The sequence below is a fragment of the Xenopus tropicalis genome, chromosome 7 (genome assembly GCF_000004195.4).
Source record: "Xenopus tropicalis strain Nigerian chromosome 7, UCB_Xtro_10.0, whole genome shotgun sequence".
Classification (NCBI taxonomy): Eukaryota; Metazoa; Chordata; class Amphibia; order Anura; family Pipidae; genus Xenopus; species Xenopus tropicalis.
Window position 1 is genome coordinate 29,520,800 of NC_030683.2, and position 16,167 is coordinate 29,536,966.

The 16,167-nt window shown below is 40.0% G+C and overlaps 1 protein-coding gene across 2 annotated transcripts in view; it reads left to right on the top strand.

The window, feature by feature from the left end:
• Positions 1 to 16,167, top strand: part of sema4g (semaphorin 4G) — a 145,441-nt gene that overhangs the window by 41,621 nt on the left and 87,653 nt on the right. For both annotated transcript variants that reach the window (XM_031906658.1, XM_002938721.5), the window contains exon 3: positions 8,614 to 8,762. In XM_031906658.1, coding sequence (XP_031762518.1) covers positions 8,614 to 8,762 — 149 coding nt within the window. The remainder of the gene's footprint in view (positions 1 to 8,613; positions 8,763 to 16,167) is intronic.

Sequence of the window (16,167 nt, forward strand, 5' to 3'; positions counted from 1 at the left end):
ACTGACTGCTGAAGAGTACAGTTCATATATATGTCCTGAAAAATTGCATATATTTACAAACACAATGATGGCTTTGGTAGCTTGTTATAAAACTGTCAATCATTTAAAGAAAGATTTTCTGTGCTATAAATAGATGGGTATACATGTTTCCTACCACACCAATGTTAACATTGCTTGAACATGCTACTGCCTGAGTGCCTGGGGTGGGCGCAGTACTACAAAGAGTGATTACACAATTGTTGTGCTTAGATAAAAGATTTTGCAATGCACCGTGGTCCTCTTTCCTTGTACAATACAGCGGGGGGGAGTTTATGCCTGCACAATGGATTTACATTTATGGCTCTATCTGTAGCTCTTTGACATCAGACACATATCTGCTCAGTGAAAATAAGTTGTTGAAAAAGCTCTCAAGAATTTATCATTTCGATGTTTCTTTTCATTATTCAGAGCAGTGGTACTGGATTCTTAAGCTGGCCATACACGCACCGATAATATAGTACGAAACCTTGTTTCGTACGATATTCGGTGCAAGTATGGCAACTCGGCGAGGCGACCGATATTGCAGAAGGCCGCAATCAGCCAGGTTAAAAGATTTTGATCAGGCACCAATGAAGGCGCCTTAGCAAAATCTGCCTTCAGCGCTGAATCGACAGAAGGAGAGACTAGTCGCCTGCGTCATAAGGTTAAAGCGGGGAAGCCCCGACTGAATTAATGACCTTTTTCTAATGTTTTGACACTTTTTATAGAAAAGTAAAGCTGAATGTAAATGTCACTTAGCAATAGGGAATATTGCTTGTTAGGAACCACGCCTGTGTGGAGGCACCTGCTTAGAGTATAGTACTCAAGTGTTTGCTTTTGCATTTACCCATAATGACTGCATCATTAAGCAAATGGAATGTCTGAGCATGTAGCTATTTATTTACTTTGTTTATTTCACATTATTTACACTTGTGCGTGGGAAGTGTCCGCATGTGGAAAAACTAAGCTATTGGCAGTCAGGACCACCCTTCCCTGCTTTTGACCCTAACAGAATGGGGCAGGCTTGAGGCAAAATGTACCTTCTGTTGATGTGTGTCATTAAAAGAGGGTTTCTTATATAGTAACCAGAACTAGGAAATGATGCATGTGATTTACATATGTGTATGTGCTTCAGTGGAAGCAGATCAAGTTATTTGAGAGGGCCATGTTGGGCAGCCCCTGGGTGGTCTTCAGAAATCTGCTTTGTGCTGCTTAGAAAGTTAACCTTGCAGGACTGAGTAGGGGAAGCAATATCATGCAAGGCTGGCCAAGTATGCTATGTCTGGAGTGGCCACTATCTCCGGAATTGCTGCCAGAGCAATCAAAGGTAACCTCTAATGGTCGGTATCGCTAAAATACTTTTATAACAGTAAAGATTTTTAAAGGCTAATTTTATAAAAATGATTTTCCAATGACCATTTTAAATTCAAAAAAGAAAAAAGTTGCCCACAATAAGGAGCCAGCATTTCTTGAATTTTGAGTATAATTACAGTGATTTACAGTAATTCCCATTTTACCTTTGTAAAGAGCATTAGTAGCAAATAGCAAAAGTGGTTACAAAACATGGCCCTGGGCTTCATGGGATTTGACTCTTTGCAGGGTAATTAGACTTTACATTTTCTGTCGAGCTTTTCTTTATATGTCATTTTTGGGTCAGTAGGTTACAACTGTGTTTGTTTGTTTTTTTTACGGATTATTACTGCTATTATAATCCAGATAAAAGCTCTTCTTTTTTTGCAGGTCTGAAAGGTATTTTTGGAATATTGAGCAGTTCTTTTTAAGAATGTGCTATGGCTTAGTAGGGGAGATCCTTTTGTTTCATTGAAGGAAAAGAGTTTGCTATTCACCTGCACCAAAACTCACTCAGCATGCTGAAACTTATATATGCTTGGCTATGTCTAGGAATAGAAAGGCTGACGTATAAACCTGAAAGGTAAAGTGGTGAATGGCTGCATGGGTTTAGCTCTGGCCGTACAAAAAAGCCTGCCCAGAATGTCAGTAGTGATGTCCTGGGGGTTTGTTACCTTCTTGTTTAACATTCTTCTTTGCCTAAAGGAATATTATGGTCATTTGCTTCTTATGTTACCTTATCTTTTACATGGCACTTGACATTGGAGAAGTGCTGGGGCTTTAGTTAAGGCTTTGTTTTAAGCAGTGCCATGGTAAGTAAATATTGCCCTTTTACATCCTTTCCCTTGATCCACCATTTAGAGATGGGCTGTGTGATCCCTCAGAGATCAGCTGACAGGAAGTAATGCAGTTCTAACTGTAACAGGAAGTAGTGTGGGAGCAAAGGCAGAACTCTGTTCATTCATTGGCTGATGTGGCCTAGCATGTATGTGTGCCTTGGCTTGTTTGTGTGCACTGTGAATCCTGTGATCCCAGGGGGCGGCCCATAATTCTTAAAGCAATTCTTAAAATGGCAATTTTCTATTTAGGAGTACCCAATTGCACATACTACTAAAAAAATACATTATTATCAAAATGGTTTATTTAGATGAAGCAGGGTTGTACATATAAGTTTATTTATGCAATGCATTTTATAGAGACCTACATTGTTTGGGGTTATAGTTTTCCTTTAATTTCTTGTCATATATTAAACAATTGATTCATAAATATGACAAAGGTCATTGTGAAATGAAACCAATTGCCCTCTGCATACAGTTGGCTCATCTTATTGACAGAAGAGAGCCATAAATGTCTGTAAATGGACTTTAGTGCATACTTGCCATTGTTTTCAATAAAATGGAGTGAGACAGAATGCAAAAATATTTCTGATATAGTCATATATCTTTATTATTCATGGAGACCCCAATGATATTAATCCTTTTAAATAATTATGTTGTGTGAATATTTTTGCTTTTTGATGTGTTTTTATTGAAGTGTTTTGTCACAATGCTTGCTTTAACGCGTGTTTAACATTAACAAAACTGCCTCTTTCACTCCGGTTTTGCGAGGGATGATTAAATTATAGTATTCAAGCTTTAAGCAGTGAACCGCAGCATTTCAGAAGATTATATGTGAGTGCAAGTTTTTCTTGGGAGTGACGAGAATCCACAAGCTTTAATGTATTATACTGTAAATGATGTAACTTTATCCCTACTCCCAAGGTTACCAACACGTTTTGCTAAAGAGCCCCTGGAACCCAATCTGAAGACTATCCATTTTAGTTTTTATAGCAAGATCTGCAGTTACCAGACTGAGTACATAAGCGTCACAGTTACAGACTCCTGTTGCTGGGAGTTGAAGGTCAACAGCAAATGGATGGCCCCAGCTTGTGCAAACTGAATGGTTTTTAATAGTTGTAATCTTGCTCCATTTTGGTGTCTGGAGTATTTCTCTACTAACATGAGTTCAAGTGCTCCACGAAACTCTGATAAGAATGACCTTGCTCAATTTGGGATAAAATATAGTCTGTTCTTCTTTTGAACTTTTGTATTTTGTGTCAATCTGTATCTGGTGCATGTTGTACATTCCAAAGTCTTAATGCACACATTTTTTAAAGGTGCAATGTACCCTGTATTGCATTATATTTATTATCCTTTGCATAGTCATAATGGTAGGTGGGTATTGTTTGTTCTGTACACAGGATGTTCCTACTGTGCATATTTGCATTATTAAATATTAGTAGGTTTTTTTTTTATCATATCCTGCAGGTCATATCCTATTCTACACTGACTTCTGTGGGGCAGTATAGGCTGTTTGACAATTACTCCTTTAGAACGTATAGACTGAGGGCATAGGCACACGTTTCGTGCGGTTGCTTACCAGAGAGGATCTGCTTATATATGCTCATGTGTGTAGCTCCACTGACGGGCATAGTGTTGGCTTGAGTGTAGTTTAACAGAATGGAGATTGGCCAGAAAGGATGCATTTTTGTGCTGATCTCTGCTCCGTATAGCTTCATTTAGACTGACACTGTGCCTGGCAATGCAGCTAGAGAAAGGAGTGTATAGGAGCGGATCCACTTCTCCCCGTCCGCTTACAAAACACCCTTCAGTTGAGTGACGTGCTGCTACAGTAGACAGCAGTAATTAATATAAGGTGTAGACTTAAAAAGAGGTAGATCAGTTTTAAGCTAACTTATGGTATGTTATAGAGTGTCCTAATCTGATCAATGTTTCCATTGGTCTTCATTTTTAATCTTTTATAGTTTTACCATTATTTGCATTTTCTTCTGCCTTTTTCCAGCTTTCAGATGGGGGTCACTGACCCCTTTAGACAAAAGACTAAAGGTGGAAATACAAAGGCCGATTTTAGCTGCCGATATCGGTCCTTTAGACTGATTTGGCAGCTTGTCTGCTCGTGTATGGCCATGAATGACGGGCCTCCCCGATTTTTCCATCTGATCAGGCTGATGCGGTCTCCAAACAAACAGACGGTGCCTATACCCGCCGTTTTAATTTGATTGTTTGGTCCTGGGGAATTAACCTGATATCGCACACGCGTAGGTAGGTCGCAATCTCGCCAAGCAAGCAGATCTTACAGTGTATGGCCACCTTAATGTTCTGTAAGACTACAATTTTATTATTTATTAATACTTTTTTTTATTTCATATTCAGGCTCTTTTTTTCATAACCAGTCTCTCATTCAATGCAGTTCCAGGTTTCTAAGTTAAACTGGTGCCTAGCAACCTGATAGCTGTTGAACTTCCAAACTGTTGAACTTCCAAACAAAGAACTGCTGAACAAAAAGCTTAACAATTAAAAAACCACTGCATCATGCTTAAAGTTAATTAAAACTCTTACCTCTTTCACTTTAGGTCACACAGCTGATTAATTTGAATCCCTTGAGAATAAAGGAAACATTGTCCACAGCATATATCCAATTTAGAGCATTAGCTATGTGAGTTGAGTATTTAAATAGAAGCAAAGTAAAATGAACATAGGCATTTCGCTGTGGTTAAATAACAGAACAGCATAGGAATGAACAGAAAAGGATGTAATGATGTCCTTATATTTTAAGAAAGCAAATCTCTACTTTTAAATCTCTTTCTCCCTCTAGGGTAGGCACAAAATCATCCTCAGGATAGCAGTGAGTGTCACCACTAGTGAATGTTTTAGGCACTGAGGGCCACTGGAGGAAAGCCAAGATGCTTGCCCTATACAGGTCCATTTTAATTAAATAACTCTAACTTTTAAAAATGATTTCCTATTTCTCTATAATAAAAAAAACAGTACCTTGTACCTGATCCCAACTAAGATATAATTAACCTTTATTAGAGGCAAAACACTCCTATTGGGTTAAATTCATGTTTAAAATATTTTTTAGTAGACTTAAGATATGAAGATCCATATTATGAAAAGATCCTTTATCCGGAAAACCCCAGGTCCTGAACATTCTGGATATTAGGTCCCATACATAAGGAGAACAGAGACAATGCAGGAGCATTGAGTTTAAGCAGGGATAAAGTAATAATAGACCCAATTGTCAGTAGTAGAATATTCTAAAGATGAACATTACATCAGATGCTTTCAGTTCTGTTTATTGGATATGGAGAATTAATTTCAGCTCAGCAGAGGAAACAGATCCATATGGCACTTTGCTCCTGCTATGGCTGAGGTGACTGACTAACAGCAGTCAGGGTAGCAGTCTTCATTTGGCTTGCTATGGGAAGAAGGAAATTGCCTAGCAACCACTAATCGGCAGACCACTGGGATGTAATGTAGAGCGGCACTGAGGTACCAGCCTCCTATTGGTAGAGAAATAACTACATTAAGCATGCTTTTTCTTTATGGACAAAAAGCATGCATCACAAAAGAAATACGCTGCATTTGTATCCAAAATCCTTGAACTTTAATCATCAATGATTTCTTTTCTAAACTCTGGATCATACAGTAAGCTGTTAATGTCTCCATAGCTGGAAGGCAAAACAGAGCGAGCTGCGCAGTAACACTCCGACAGAATCCTGCAACATTTGTATATTTATTTCTCAATCTATGCATATAGTACTTGCTTATGCTATTGGAATTTATAGTGCCTTTCTGCCTTCCTATATGTGTTATCTTCCTTTTCTTTTTATAAAATTGGCATTGGGCATTATTGTACCCGCTGGGCTGGCATAATACTGCTCAGGTGGCAACCCTGTAGCTCGGAGCAGATTGCAGATTCCCATAGCCCGGAGTACAAGTTAATACTGTTTCCCCTACTTTCTCGATCTCCCATAGGGCCCTGAATGCTCTGCACATTGGGGGTTTTCCTGAACCTTTACACTTGGGAAGGCGGTGGGGCTGTATGGATGTGCTTTGCTGCAGCTTCAGTCATTCTGTTTTTTTACAGCTGCTAATTATACTGGTATGATTCCCTTGCTATATACTTGCCTCCCTGCCAACCTGTCCCTGCTCTTTCACTTAGGCCAGGTTCCACTGCACTTTTTAAGGGGCAAATATTTGCACTGTGAAGGCTTAAGGCAATGGTCTTCTGACTTATTCGATATTTGAAGCCAAGCCTTTGGGTAGGGATCCCATTTAACCCATAACAAGATTACAAACATATGAAAACATTGCTTTATGAGCCAATCTGCCGCAGTTCCAAGATTATATGGAGCAGTGCTGTCCAACTGGCATCCCGCAGGTCTGCCCGCAACCTGCCCCCTTATGTGCCCCCCCACCTGTCTGGCTGCTTTGACTGCTTACCTTTGTGTATGCTTTAAATGGTATCAGTACTGAGATTAACTGGCCCCCTGCATTTATTTACATTTCAAATTCAGGCTGTAAGCCCCTGTATTATTCACTACTGTAATTCCCTCTATTGTTTACATCTTCTAGTCCCTGCATTGTTCACAGCTCAGGCTCAGAATGTAAGCACCCACTTTGTTCATTTGTGCACACCTGAGACAGTGTCACTGTATGTACTGCCTGCCCTATGCTGCCTGTGTGTGCCATACTCTGCCTGCCCTACCCTGTCTGCGTGTGTGCCATACTCTACCTGCTCTATGCTGCCTGTGTGTGCCATTCTCTGCCTGCCCTATGCTGCCTGTGGGAGGTGAACTTGGCAATGGTTTGTTATGGGAATTTGTTAGCATTTGGAAATAGTCATTATATGGCCCCTAAGGTGTGTAATTATATGCTGGGGGTTGCTGTGCTATCCACAGGGGAGCCATATGGATTTGAGGGCTCTGGCACACAGGAAGATTAGTCGCCCGCGAACCGGGAGTTTTGTCGCGGGCGACTAATCTCCCCGTGTGCCAGAGCCCTAAGGGTGTGTCTTTATATGACAGAATAAACTTCTTTCACATATGAGTGCCGGGAGCAGCAACCATTTGGGTTTTTGCTGCATTATCACATTAATATGGGTATGGTCTTACAAGCTCTTGTGGTAACATGAGTGTGGTTTGAAGTGGGTGTGTTTTAAAAAGGGGAGTGGCCAAAACTGTGTTCCATTATCAGCTCTCCACCATGTAGGACAGAAAAATTCCAGCCCTTGGTGCCACAGAAGTTGGACAGCACTGATACAGAGCATGTAGTATGCAGGGATTTACTAAAACTCTTTTAGTTCGGATTTATATTTGTTTGAAACCATCAAAAACACAAATTTCCAAAATGATCTCAGAAAGGTTGCAAAAGACGCAAATTCTCCAGTTGTCGCACAACAACGCAGATAATACCTCTAAACCACAAAACAAAGAACAATCTTCCACTTATAAATGGGACTTCTGCCGTTGACTGCTACGTGTTTTAGCTAGAGTATTTTCAGATTCAGAATTGTCGCAGTTTTGATGCATTATAAATTAGGGATGCACCGAATCTAAGATTTTGATTTTTTGCCAGAACTTTGATTCAGGCTAACCGAATCCTTAAAACCATGTGACTTTTTGTAACGGGATTACAGAAGTAAAAAACACTTTTAAGTATGTGCAAAGTGCGCGCCTCTATTTAACCCTTTCGTGGTCTAATTTGGTTGTTGGTTTGTTATTCGGTCAAAGCTTTTACAACTGATTGTGCATCACTATAATTAATCTCGGGAAAGCCGCACTTTTATTCTGTGATTTTTCTGGGTTTTCGGCGACAAAAAGCCAAAAAGTTGCAATTTAGTAAATGCTTTGTCAGACTTTCCAGGAGTATTTCCTTCAGGCTGGGCATGCTCTGAGCCTGGAGGGGGTTAGCCCTACAGTAAAGGAACTATTGGCTTAAAGGGGTTGTTCATATTTAAGTTAACTTTTAGTATTATGTTCAGAATAATATTCTAAGACAATTTATAGTTGGTCTTCATTCATTATTATTTGTGTTTTTTTGTCATTTCCCTTTTTGTTTAGCAGCTCTCTAGTTTGGTATGTCAGCAGTTGTCTGGTTGCTAGGGTCCAAATTACCTTAGGAACCATGGGGTGGTTTGCTTAGAATTGGCCATTCTATAAAATACTGAAACCTAACTTAAAGGTGAACTACCTCTCTAAGGTATTTTTAAAGTGAAATTCTTGACGTAGATTTTGGAGTCATTTGATTTATCTACATGTCCAGTTATTATAAATGTATTCTTATGGGAGCTTATTATACAATCATCCTTTCGTTTTCATCATTTTTTTTGCTTTTCCTGTGATTTAGTTTGTAATTTGTATATGCACTGTTTCTTAGTACACATGGTCATTTCTCTCTACAGAAATCTTGGATCTGAGGAGGTTCAGCAGCCGAGTATCAAATTATAGCACCTTACTACTGGAAGATGAAAGGGGGATTCTGTATGTTGGGGCAAGAGGTGCCATCTTCTCGCTCAATTCCACCAATATATCACAGAGATACCAGAAAGCAGTAAGTAACACACTGTCTGTGTTCTGTTTAATTTAAAGAGACCCAATTTCTCTTCTTTATATGTTTGAACTTATTTTGTTAGGTCAGCCATTGAGAAATCCTTATTGCATTTTATAGTTCAAAACTAATTTAGAATAAATGTAGCACTTAACTGGGATCTCTGACCCAGGTTGGATTGACATTGCAGCCAAAATTCATTTAATTATGCAAGCCTCATTGTGAGATAGGGTTTCCACCTGGTCTATAGCAAGAATGCATGGTGACAATTTTATGAATAGGAAAGGTATATAAATATTATAGTAAGGCCAGTATTGTTTTCCATAGTAGGATGCGAAGAATAGATTAATTTAATTACTGAGTAGCCAGTTTTAATGAGATGCTGTGGTGTTTTGCCTACTCCTTGGCTTTGGGCGAAAAACTCCACCAAGCATCTATTCACTTTTCTGCCTCATGCTTTTTTCTACCTTAGTAGTGTACATATATATATATATATATATATATATATATATATATATATATATATATATATATATATATATATATATATATATATATATATGCATCAATAAGAGATCCTCTGCACTCACCTATTATCAATATAAATATAGGACATTGAGGGCAGTGGTACACAGGGAGATTAGTCGCCCCGTGACAAATCTTTGTTGTCGTAGGCGACTAATCTCATCCCACGGGCTACAATGTAAATCGCTGGTGGGATGGCATACATGTTGCTGTGATGTTCCAAAGTCTCCTCTCAAGACAACTTCGGGTGACTGCAGGACATCGCAGCGACGCGTATGCCATCCCACTGGTGATTTACATTCTAACCTGTGGGATGGCATTGCGGGGAGATTAGTCGCCCGCGACAACAAAGATTTGTCGTTGGGCGACTAATCTCCCCATTTACCACTGCCCTAAGACATTCTGTGCATTAAGCTACCAAGAAATGCTTTGCTTGATTGTTTGTCCATATAGTGCAATATACTTCAAGCTGGCCAACTGCATCGTTGTACGTACCTACGTATTATTGAAGCAGTAGAATTTTAATAAAAGAATAAAAGTAAAACTGGCAAAAAGCAGGCACTCACGTATTAATGGATCCAAAATATGCCTGGGTGCAGTATATACAATTAATGTAGCACAAATACAACAAAAATACCGCACTCAAAGGACTTAGTCGAAAAAATCAAAGTCTCTTTATTGTGAAAAACGTCTATCTAACGTTTCGGCTGTGTCCACAGCCTTTCTCAAAGTGTTCAAAATAGTTACAAACCCCCTCTTAAACCCAAATGAGCGCCAAAATGTAGCCTATGACGTCACATAGTGTGTAGCCCATTACCAACCCCCAGTGTTGTAAACCTAATACACCAATAAAACTATATATATATATATATATATATATATATATATATATATAAAATATGTTATTTGTAGGCATCCGAGGACCCGTATCAACCGTATATACACCTATAACTATTTTACTTAGGCTAACCCTATACCTAGCCCTTTTGGTCTTTATTTGCACTCCCTCCTTCCCTGTCCCCCAGTCTAGCCAGTAGCCAGATCCTACTGCTTGCAACCCAGTGCCATCATTTAAACTCATGGTATCATTCTTCTGTGCTTTCTTTTAGCCCTTTAATACCAAAGTAATCTTCGAAACTAATGAAAATTTAGGTGGAGATATCTTCATGTGAATTTTGCTGCTAGGATCATTCCCAGGGCAATGTGGAATTTTGCATAAATATGTATTGCTCCTTGATCAGTAAGCCTGTTGGGTTATCAGCATTGACAGAAGTTCATTTTGTGGCCCGCACCTCGTTTAATTGCAGCTCAGTCACGGGCCACTATCCATGCTTCCATCTTACAAAATATTTGGCTTCTATTATTTCCCTTTCTCTGAATTAACACTTAATTGTTTCCAGCCCCTTGTAGCAGTGAATAATTCAAGTGCTTCATTAGTTTATAGAAAGTCATACAGTGCTTTTTATTCATTGCCTGTCTGTGTTCCCCAAATTTCAGAACATTTGCCATGATACATATAATTACTATTGATTCATGACAGCTGGAATGAAAATGTTTTATATTAAATGTCTGTTGGAGAATTATATCTGAGCTATCGACATATGGAGTGGGAGAATGACTGAGATCGATCCCAGCAAGTGGAACATTACCATTTTGCTACAGGCGGATTATTTTTCTTTATTATTGCTCTAGAGAGAAGTCTATTAAATATAATTTGGTTGCTTTGTGCTCTGTCCTTTTCAGCAAGTTTTGAAATCACCAGGTCAATAAACAGACTTCAGAATGTAATTCACAGTCAAATATTTAGTAGGCTGCACTTTGGAAACCTAATATTAAAGGTAACATACTCATGGATTAAAGTCTGAGGCCACAGACTGCAATAGGACAGTTTATTTTTGATTTATTATGTGGGGATATTGTCATAAGCTATAGTTGGGCCAACTTAGTTTAAGGGAGTTAAGGGCCAACTTAGTTTAAGGGAGCTTTGATTTAAGAACGGTGATTTGGGCTCTTCTTTGTGGTAGTATTTTGGGTATTGGCGTGTGTAGGAAGATATGTATAGTTTGTACATGCTGGCCAGACACAATAGGGATAATCATTTACCACTGGTACAGGCCCAAATACTGCAGCATTAAGGAGCCATGTGTTGAGCACTTGTGCAAACTAATGCACACTTTGTATTTTATGCACTTCTTATCACCTTGCTTTCTCTTCTGCATTGCATGTCCTGTAGGACTCACAAGGCAGAACCAGAGTAGGACTGGGGTGTCCAGTTCCCAGGAGACCTTGGACCTAAGGTCCACCTCTTCACTCACCATCTTTATTCACATTACCGTATATACTCGAGTATAAGCCGAGTTTTTCAGCACTAAAAATGAGCTGAAAAAGTAACCCTCTGCTTATACTCGCGCATATACTAGCATATATACGGTAAATCGTTTCACTCGTTACGCGCGCAAACTACTTAGCAATACATGTTGTATAGTTTTGTCCCTGCTTAAGGCCGGAGCTGTATCCCTACCCATTGCCCGGGTGAGAAGTGTCATTCCCCAGGCCCAGCCCAAAGGAGGCAGCTGCAGGCAGAGTGTGAGGTGCGGATATATCAGAGCTCTGTGGGACAGGGAGGATTCATTCGCTGCAAGGGCTAACGGGATGGGCTGAAGGGAAGCAGCAGCTGTGAGGGAAATTGTGCATATCCAAGCGGGGCAGTGCGGGAACCAGATCGGAACCAAGGTAAATACGAGAGGGAATTGATACAAATCTGATAAAGGGTCCGCTGCCTGGCATTTGATGAAGTAGCGGAGTGGGTGCTGTGTAACTAGCGACCAGAATATCAGAAGCGATGCCCAGTCAGAGTCCCTCCCTCTTGGCTGAAAATATCATTTTTCCCTTTCCAACAGCGCGAGTTTCCTTTTCCTGGAGAAGGGAATGGGCCTGTGTCCATAAAAGGCAGGGCAGGAAAATGGCTGAGCCAGTGCAGTTCTGGGGTACCAGGGCATTTTACAATGGTGACACAATGGTGACTCCTCATCACTCAACCACCTGGTCACCATCTCATGTCCTGATTGTAGTGCCCAGAAGTGGAACTGTACATCAGGTGCCCAGTACTGGCTGTCTCCCATGCTCACTCAGTAGTACTATTGCAGAGATGGGCACATTCTGGGTTTGGGAGCTTGTGATATTGTGCTATATAAGGGTTATATACAGTAAATATAAGGTATGTAGTATGTTGTGACACTTCTCTTTTCACTCCCTGTTATAGGGTTCATCAAAATAAAACTAAAACAGATTTTGCTTTCTTGTTGCAGATGTCCCATGACATCACAGGCAACAAGTCGCTCTCCCACACTCGTTCTTCCTACAAGGGGCCCCTGTATGAGCGGCTCCCAGGCCAGTCACCCCTGCCGGCTCCATCCCCCACTAAGTATAGTCCTACTGAGCAGGCAGTGTGTAGCGCACAGGCAGGGGGCTGTAGGTGTGTAGTGCCATCTCATTGCATTGTACTTGGGTCTGAGCTTTCAGATGGAGCAAGTGCTACACATTAGAACTGCTTTGAGGTAACCTATTGTTTCTCCTACTCCCGTGTAACTGGGGGAGTCGGCTTATACTCGAGTCAATACGTTTTTCCAGTTTTCTTAGTAAAATTAGGTACCTCGGCTTATACTCGAGTATATACTGTATATACAATCATCTATTCTTCCGTCCATATCTCCCCTTATGTTATACATGAATTGAGAATGGTCATGGTATAAGCATACAAGGCTACATGGTTGGATAAGCAGAAGGGCCTACTGGGGCCACTGGGAGTGTATACCATAGTATCTTATATTGAGTAAGATTTGATGTCATAAATTAAACTAAAGTTTCATCCTATTGCGATGTACGGGTATTTTCATAATCATGCAGCATAATTCATAAATGCACCATCAGCACTTATTTGGTGTGTTTCTCTGATTGAATCACCAGGCAGTTCTCTTTACCAGTGATTAACATCAAGGAAATTAGGCACCAAGTTTTATATGGCAGGGTGGGGTAAGGCAAAGGAGATTTGTAAGGAAAACAGGGCTACGTGGCCAAACACATGTAGATTTAAGCTGCCGATTTGGGTCTTTCAGAACAGTTAGGCAGCTTATCTGCCTGTGTATTGAGCCCTACGACAGGCTTCCCCAACCGATATCTGGCCAAAAATCGGGCAGGCTTGATTTTTCCTCACTCCGACTTTTCATATCCCCTTCATTTTAATGCAATTGTTTGGCCCTAGGGCTTTAGCATGCTATGGTCCACCCAAGGTAGGCATATCGGGGGAAAAGTTTGCTCGTTTGGCAAGCTCACCACCATGAAGGAACACCTTAAGATGTACAAATTAATGTTTAGAACACACATCTTTATTCTGGAGAACCAAATTAAGTTAGCACATTATTCTATTCTATTGTGTAGGGCACAATAATTTGATAACTTGATTTGGGTTTCCAGAGTAAAGATTTGTGTGTTGACCATAGATTGGAGTTTGGTGCCTCTGACTCTGTATCAGAACTTTTATAGACAGTGGTAAGAAATCGCCCATTTGTTATACAAATTAATGCTTTGGCATTATGACAGAAATCATTAGTAACAAAAAGAGAGCCTCCTTTAAACCAATCCCCATTAGTGCTAAGAATTTACTCATCCTCCTTTAAAGCCTCTGAAGGAATTACTGGAAGGCATCACTAAACTATAAACAACAAGTCATTCATGTCATTGACACACTTTTCACCATCATTTGGGCTAATAAGAAACTCATAAATCACTAGGGCCCCATGTCATGTGGACACACAAACCTTTTCCCCTTGCTTAACCATAGAGATGTACATGTACTTCAACCCAGTGGCTTTGTACTGTATGTCAGGTGCATCTTGGCCATGCCATGTTCTGCCCTAACCAAGATCACACTATGAGACATGAGGTATAATGGGATATATTTGGGTGCATTTCAACAGAGATTATTAAAGGAACATTAATTCCCCATACCTCTTTTTTATCCACATCAGATGTTCCCTCATTGACTGGGGTCTGCTTTCCTTTAACAACAATCCATGGGAAAATGTGCAAGGGAGCAGGTAGCTGGGCTGTTAGTGTGGGTGACAGGTGAGGGGGAAATAGGGTGACTCCTGAAGAACCCTTGTGAGTTGGCATGTCTGCTTATCAAAAAGGCTTAATCCTAAAATGAAAAATTGAAGATATCAAACCATACCAGAGACCCTCTTCCTTTCTCCTGCTGGGTGAGAGAAGGAGAGCTTTTTTTGCAAGTAGTTATCCAAAAAGATTGATAGCGCAAAGACATACATACTGTTATCAGGCATTTGTACAGCACTTCTGTGTATTCTGGAGTATACAATATGAATCCTGACTATACATCACCACGAGTATTAATTGTGTCAGCAGCACATTTGAACTTTGCTTTAGTTAATTTCAGTTTGTCATCCATGACCCCCACAGACGCCTGTGACTAAGCAGACGATAGCAAGGCACTCCTTGTGTCCTCAGAGAGGTAAACGCAGAGCTGGCTCCTTTCTGCTAAGTCAAACAGTTGGAAGGGTGACTCATGAACGTGTGGCATAGCCTGACTCCTCCGCTGGTGGTGTGCCAGTGTTACCTTCCCTTGAATGGATTTACTCTTTGTGGGAATGTTATTTCTTGTGGAAGAACAAGCCGCAGTTAAAAAAATAAATAAATATTTTGAAACATTGTAAATTACTGTAAACTATGAGCATTGATGCTTAGGAGCACAGAAGGTATTGTTTGGGTATATTCTTTTTACTGTGTATTAAAGGTCCAGTAACATCAAAAAGTACAAATATTTTTTTAATACATTTAAAGTTTGTGTCTGTTGATTTGTAGAGAACCATGAATGGTATTTGGAGCCTGTCTTGTGGGCAGGTGGCAGGGCCCACCAGTATTTTTCCTGACCCTGTGCATCTGTTATGTTAATGTGTCCTTTTGCCCTCTTCAGCCTGTCCGGCTGCCCCACTATTTGTGTGTTACTGTTCCTTTAATTTCAGTTTCACTACCCAAACATGTTACCATAATTGCTGCTTTTCATTACTTCATACATTTTTAATTTTCTCTTTTTAAGGAGCAGAGAAAATCTCCATGCCGTAGGGCAAAGTTATAGACACCTTTTCTTCTGCACAGGACTAGACCGTAAACATGTGGGAACTTCCATAACTGTACATTCCCTGCCGCAGTGACTCAGTATGGAAATAAATTGTTGTCTAGATTTTAATAACAAATTTTAGAACAAAGCTCAGTTTGTTTTATGAAGCAGTGCAGATTAAGCTATGTGCCACTGATCAAGATTTAGGCCATGGAAACATGGGACAGGAAAGGGTTACATTTAGGCCATTTTGCCCTATGTTAAGTGGGGACTGAAAGGGTAAATTTGCCTTCAGATTTGTTCTTATTACACAAATTTACAAAAATTATTACCCATGATTGGACAATGTCATTAAAGTGGCAATGTCTGGTGTATGTAATCATATTTATTAACATAAAAAAACCTAATAGTAAGCAGCTACATTTTATTAAGGCACTCAACATTACGTAGGGCATCACATTAAATTAGCAGCTCAGGTCTGAAAGGCCTGCTGCCTCTTATAGGGAATTAGATATTTAAAAAAAAAAAAACCTGTCAGTAGCATTTTGCCTTTGACTGTGGATGGTTGGAGGGTTTCTGATGAACCATGACACTTATAAAATTCTTTCTAACTATTGCATAGCATAGTATGCATCCCTGGCAAACATTCCAACATTAGCAACTGCAACTTGACAGCTTTACATCCACAAGTAACTTAAAAGGGGACTCTCAAATCTCGAATCTTGGGAGCTTGTGGAAATCAGAAACCTT